This window comes from Antrostomus carolinensis, unplaced genomic scaffold (assembly GCF_000700745.2).
Source record: "Antrostomus carolinensis isolate BGI_N321 unplaced genomic scaffold, ASM70074v2 scaffold7827, whole genome shotgun sequence".
In the NCBI taxonomy this organism is placed as follows: Eukaryota; Metazoa; Chordata; class Aves; order Caprimulgiformes; family Caprimulgidae; genus Antrostomus; species Antrostomus carolinensis.
In genome coordinates, this window is record NW_010326564.1 from 79,905 (window position 1) to 86,745 (window position 6,841).

Genomic DNA, 6,841 nt, shown 5'->3' on the forward strand with positions numbered 1-6,841 from the left:
GCACTTGTAGAAAAATGTTTGCTAACCTGCTCAGTTGCACTCAGAGGACTAATGTTATGCCTGTTTGCTTTCACTCCAAATGGCAGTTCAATTTATCATTCAAACAACAAACTTTGGATCAAACACTGCCAAAAGACCCCAAAGGATAAGTGTGATTCCTGCACTTCCCAGAGCAGAGCAACTGTACCACCAGCTTTTCAGAACAGGAGAAAAATGTAACTGGCCATGCTGTTCCCAGGACATGAATCCTAACCTTCACAGTGGTTGTTAAAATGCACTTATGAAAAGAAAAACGCCAGACTCTACACATAAGCACACATATGAACATACAGTAGATACCATCTTACATATAACGTAATACTGGTATATTTGCACTAGAAGAAACACACAAAAAGGGCTGTAGAGTCGTGAAAGCAAGCTACTGTATATTTTCTTAGATTTTTATTTATTTTTCTCAATAATAAAATACAATGTTAATAAATACATTGATACAAGAGAAGTATAGTGAACAACAAAATAAATGCTCAAATTGCAATAGTACACTTCTTGGTCAATAGTATAACATTAAAGGCAACATTCCTTTTAAGTAAGGACATAGTAAACCATCAGGTAAGCGTTCAAGATCAAGTAATACAGGTAAACAAGTTTTTTTTTTTCCCCTTTACAGGAAAGTGAAGGCAAGTATTCAAATATAAATACAAACATCAAGTCTGCAGTACAATCCATACTCAGTAGTTCTGCAAATGTACCGTACATTCTCTGGTAATTAATTTCCTGTGCTTTGTAAACCATTAAGATAAAAAAATAATTAAAAATATAATAATTCCAAACTGAAAATAAGCTTTTTTTCTCCTCTAAAGTGAAAGCAAAGCAATTTGGTTGGCACAAAACTTTCTGTATCCTTCAGCCAGTCCAAGGAGGAGCCTGCAGGTCCACCTCTCCATGGCAAAGCTGAGCTGCGTTCAGTACCGAAAGGTCTGCAACAGCAAAAGTGCAATTCCTATCTAATTAACTACACAATGCCAATTGTGCCTTTAGGAAATGGACACTGGGATTCAAAGAGGCATTTTATCTCCCATAAATGTTTTGATACCATCAAAGAAATCTTTGCCATGGCTGGTCAAAGTCAGGTAAGACCAAAGGCTGTGTGTAAGAGGAACCCCTCCTTCACCTGGCGTCGGGTGCAATCCGGATAGGGAATTTGCCTCAAAACCTGCCAGTGTCTCTGACATTTAACACAGGTCCTGTGCAGTACATTATAAACTACCATGTGATGCTTAATACAATCTCTTTGTATTATTCTCCTTTTCATTCTCCATTAAGCAACAGAAAATACAAATAAAAGTAGAACAAAAGCCACGCATCTTGAGTAACGCAAGTTAAGCGGAAAGCGTATACCTACAACAGAACAACTGATAAAGTAACCTGCCCATCTACTGCGTAAGTATCATTGTAGAGCAGTAGAGCATGTAGACGTCTCCCTGCTAAACAACCTGGATTTTGGTCTTTAAAAAATAAAAAATAAAAAAAAAACCCAACCTCTCCATACTTATGAGCTAAGAGGAGAGACAGATTGTTTCATTTCAAGTCAATAGAGAAAACAGTAAGAAAGTACACTTGAATATGGTTTTTTTTGTTTTTGTGGTAAACTCCCAAGTCACTTGCTCAAGCTCTCTCCATGGCTGATCTCATTTGCACATAAAACATCTCATAAATTATAGGCAGTGCTCATGGTATTTTGGTTTTGAGGGTTTTTTTAAGCCTTGCTCTTCCCAGGCAAGCAGAGTATTTGAGGTTTTCACTTTTGCTTTTTGGGGTATTTATTGAAGTTCGTCTACAGAGACTGCCACAAGTGTTACTGTCCAAGGTGAGGGAGGCAGAGGACAGAATTCTACCAGATGCTGAGAATACAACACTGCCAGTACAGAGAAACTCAAATACACGCTTTTCAATACTGGAAAAATCTACACCAAGAGTTCAGAAAATGAATGCCACTCAGTAGGAGGCATCCTTGGCTCTACCAAGGTATTCTAGAAAGCGAATGACCTGTGAATTTCATGTGAAGGGGGACACTGATATGGACTGGAGTCTCAGAGGAACCAGAAACCAGAGCATATTCATAACTGTATCTGGTGCAGCCTCGGAAGAGACAGCCTTAGAGAAAAGAACACATTAATATTCTTTTTTATTATTACTAATTTTTTTTTTTTAATTTTAAAATCTGAATTCTTTTGAATTCTTTTCCATTTGCTGAAATTTTCAGGGGGTCTGGAAAAAAAAGCAAACAACACCCTGTGATATAGTACAAAACTAATATTTCAAAATAAAAGTTCACGCTAAACCAGATAACTTCATCAAAAAACATGTTAATTGTTGGATGTCATTCTTCCCCCAAGAAAGATATTGTTAAATGCCCAATTAAGTAACATAACCATGCAACTGAACATGGAGATCAACCATGCAGCTAAGAGCAATGGTTGCAAGTGTACCTGATTATCATGAAGATTTTCTGCTCCCGGGCGAGGGGATGACTCTTCACACACAGCGAGACTCCGTACGAGTTTTCCTTTAGCTCCTGACTGAATAAGAGAGAAAGAAAACAAAACAGAGAACACCACTGCTGACCCCAAGGCGCAGAAGCTGCACACATCAGCTCTCCCTAGATATCCCACCCAGCCAGCAAAATTGTATCTGCCTTCAATACGGATGGAAAAAGATTCTAAGCAATGAGCTATTTGCCACACACGGGAGGTGGTAGGTTTCTTTTTGCTTTTAATTATTTCTGCTACATTAAGCTCACTTAAAAATCGCAACAGCAAAGAACAGATAATGCAATACTGAAGGTAACTTAACAACATTAAACTCAAAGGTTCCTTCTTTCATTTGGTTTTGGGGTTTTGTTTGTTTTGGGTTGGTTCCCCACAAACACTTCTTCTAATAATATTATATCCAAGGAACACAGACAATGATATGTGCAAGTTTTATGGATCCATACTTGGAAAATTAAAAGAAGGTTTGGGTTTTGCTGGGCTTTTTTTATTCCTAGAAGCTCTTTTTTTTTTATTCCCCCTTAGGGAGCTAGCCAGTCTCTACTTCTTTATGTCAAAATTAGTCCATTAAAATAAAAATCAAACAATAACATCAATTACTAAAGCAAAATGAACGAGCTTTTTCCTTCCCTAGTGGTGCACACCAACACACATGCTGTCTAACACAAGCACGCAGTGAGCCCAGCAGCATAAAAATATGATGGATAAAGGGGAGCCTGACACATTTTACCTAGAGGAATCCCTCTGCCTTTATGCAACAAGATCATGGGGTAAGGAAGGGGAAAACCAAAAAAAACCTCACAAATAAAAAAACCCAACCACCACACAAGTGATGAAAGGCCATCATTTCAATTGCAGATAGACAGTTGTTTTAAATTCTTTATCCTACTACAACATGCAAGTCCAAACAGAGATGGACCCTTACCTTGGATCTCTTTTTCTGCTGGTTCTGATTTGTACCTCGTTTCTGGGTATAGCAAAAAACAAAAGCAGTTGTCACTTCAGGGGAAAACGTGCACGACAAAAGCATTACCAATAAATAAAATATCACTCCTAAAATGGTATTTTTATCAGGTGCTGACTGCAAAAACAACTTCCCCAAACCCAGTGTGGAAATGCAGGAAAAAAACCAAGAATCATCTCTGCTCACTTTATTCATTTTAAGAACAGATATAAACAACAAAAACCCCACACTGAATAGTGTTCCATAATTTTGCATATAATAAAAACGTAAGAAAAGGCATACTTAAGTAAATGCTCCCCCTCTCCAAATTCCTCTTAAATTGCAGCCTCCCCCTTTATTTCTATATTCGATTGAGCAAAAAGGATTAAAACCCCCTCATCCGATAAAGTCTTCTTATCAAATTACCTTCTTAGGCTTTGCATTACAACTTTTTGTTGGCAGTAACACCTACAAACCAAACCACACATTAAGTAATTATTCATTAGTATTACCTGCAAATTCATGAGATCAAGGTAGTTTTCTAAATGCCCAAAGAGGGAAAACAGTCAAATATTTCACCAAGATTTAACATAGATGTCTATGAATTAACTTCTCAGAAAAATTAATAACATGGACAGAAGCCTCAAGAGCTTGAAAGGTATAACAAATGACAGCATTTATTTTACAGGGAGATAAAAGGACCCAAAATTTAAAAAAAAAAAAAAAAAAGAAAAGACAAGAAAAAGAAAATAAATAAACAGTCTTAAAATTATGAGAGAAAAAATAGGGAAGTGTAGGCAATGAAAGAGATCATAGAAATGGAAAGGCAATGGTAACACATTGATATTTAATGCGCCCATTTACTATTCCTGTCTTACCTGTAGCTCTGTCTTGGCATCACTCAGCTTTTCTTCTTTCTCCTCTAGTTCTGAGCTTTCAGATTTATTAAGGATACAGTTGTCCGGGTTCACTTCGGAGATGGCAGACTCCTGCTCTTTTGCAGTTTCCTCTGCTGTCTCCTGGTTCAATTTGCCTTGCTCAGACATTCTTCCAGACAGAAATTAAAATAACAAGATTTGGTGACCTGAAAGGTCAAGATATCACAACACAAACACACACACAAAAAAAAGACACTGAGGGTGAATTAATTTTTTTTTTTAATTCCCAAGTAATTTCACTTGCTTTGATGAACAAACCAAACTATGCAGCTCAGGAGCTAAGAGATACGTATGACCCAGCTGAAGAGATGTACAGAACTGACAATACTGGATAACAGCAGAATTGTATTAGGTTAAACAAGCAGAGCTCCTCTCTAACCAGTCTTGATGGAGAGCAGATTTGAGGTGAGGGGCTATGACTCCCCAGCCCTGTCTCTCCCAACCCAGCCTTGGGAACGCAGAGGTGCAGGCAGGGATGGTGAGGGACTCTGCTACAGAGCTCAGTGGCATCAGGCAGGAAGGACCCATTCAGACTTCCAGGTCTCTGGCAGCTCAGTGCTCTTCTCTAGATTTTTTTTCCTCTTATTTTCTTTTCTTTTTTTCTTTTTTTTTTTTTTTTTTTCAATAAAAGAGAATAGCCAAACAAAACCAAATAAAAACAAAGCATGAGCAGCAATGCTGTTTTTAGTGCCCAGCCACGGTTTTTGTACATAGAAGCAGCCCATGGTGCTCATTACCAGTTTAAAAAAAAACCCCATAAACATATTTGAAGAGGCAATAATTCAATATAAATATGAAATCTAAATTTGGCAATAAAGATCTTGGGGTCAGCGTTTTCGGGTATCAAACTGACAGCTCCATTATTAAAATCCTAAGCCTCTTGCCAGACGCCATGTCACTCTCCAGCACCATGAAAATCCTACAGGAAACCCTTGGCAGGTATTTCTGATGAAGATATCTTAACTGAACTGCATTTACTCTCAGCTCACAATGGGTTGTTGTACAGAAGCTTTAAAGGCTTTTCAAAGTTAAAGCCTATTATTATTTTCTCTCTTTCTCTCTCACTCCTCTCAGCTCCCTCTTGAAGCCTCCCCCACTGATCAATTGTCAAATGAGACTCATGAATAATTTAACTTTTCTTTCCCCATCCATTTGGCTTAAGAAGTATCTTCAGGAAAAACACTGCGGTTGAGAAAGGGAGTTATTTCAGAAAGGGTGTTTTTCAATACCTTGCCATTTCTCAACAATGAAACAGTGGCTATTAAGCAAAACCACACTTTGCCATGTTTCTTTTTACAGCTTGTAATTAACGTTCAACAGATCTCAATTACCTTCATTTTTTTAGCTATGTTTTAAGTGAAAAAATAAAGACATACTGAGTCTTAAAAACTTAACTTCTTCCAATTTTTGCTTTTGCTTTGACACTGCAAGTAAACAAAATAACAAAGCCTTTCTGACATAATCTTCTTGTTTGAGAAGGATTGTGTATTTCACAAGAAATGAAGCTACACAATTCATACATAAACCAGCTGGAATATGAAGCTCATAAATTAGCTCACAGTTAGCCAAGTCAAGCTTTGAGTTTTCTCCTTTCTCCCACCACCCTCCCCAGGAGGTCCCATGGTATTGGCTATTCTGCCGCTACAACCAAAACTTGAACTGCTTTGCTAAAAATTCCAAACCCAATGAATGGCAAGACCTGAAACTGGTCCGATAACTAACCCTTAATTTGTTAAGGGTTTTCACCAAGAAATGCACCCACATGCACAAGTTCTTCATGGGCATATCACCCTGCAGCTCATCTACATGCTTACCCACGCTTCACAAAAACGTTTACACTCATAGTTTATCAGCTGCACCAAAGAAGCCGTTTACCTGGAAAACTGCTATAATTCCCACTGTCTTTTTAGCGTCTTCTGTTGCTCTTCGCTGGTTAAGTCCACACAAATGATCAATGACAACGTGAGTCCCATGTCCCCATTAACAGTGCAGAGTGCCAGTCTCCATGCTGGTCCTTCAGAGAGTTTGACGGATCATAGTCAACCTGGAAAAAGATGCAAAGTAAATAATAACAACAGTAACAATCATGGTACAAGGTAAGGACGCAATAGATAGGACCAGGTTTCTAACACTAATGACCAGTTTCAAGCAAATCACTTTCACAGCTTGATCCAGCTCCACCTGTCTCAAAACTGCCTGCTTCTTCTCTAATGAAGGCTAGAGCCGGCTGTTCAAGTCATAACAGCTCCTACGCAAGGAGCTAAAATTAACAATTGCATTATGCACTGAAGATTACTCACTTCAATGTTAACCTTTTTTAGTGAATTCCAGCACTTTTCATTAAAAAAAGCATATATACATATTTATACATAAGCTCATCTGTTCGCTTCAACAGAAATCAATGAGAGTGA

General features: G+C 38.0%; 1 protein-coding gene across 1 annotated transcript in view; it reads right to left on the reverse strand.

Moving 5' to 3' along the window:
• ARPP21 (cAMP regulated phosphoprotein 21) overlaps positions 1–6,639 on the reverse strand; it is a gene marked incomplete at its 3' end in the record, with an annotated part of 68,075 nt that extends 61,436 nt beyond the window's left edge. The window contains exons 1-6 of the mRNA XM_029085869.1: positions 6,570–6,639; positions 6,306–6,474; positions 4,371–4,576; positions 3,919–3,960; positions 3,475–3,516; positions 2,490–2,579 (exon numbers count right to left, since the gene is read on the reverse strand). Of these exons, the coding sequence (XP_028941702.1) occupies positions 2,490–2,579; positions 3,475–3,516; positions 3,919–3,960; positions 4,371–4,538 (342 nt within the window). The remainder of the gene's footprint in view (positions 1–2,489; positions 2,580–3,474; positions 3,517–3,918; positions 3,961–4,370; positions 4,577–6,305; positions 6,475–6,569) is intronic.
• Between the last annotated feature and the right edge of the window lie 202 nt (positions 6,640–6,841).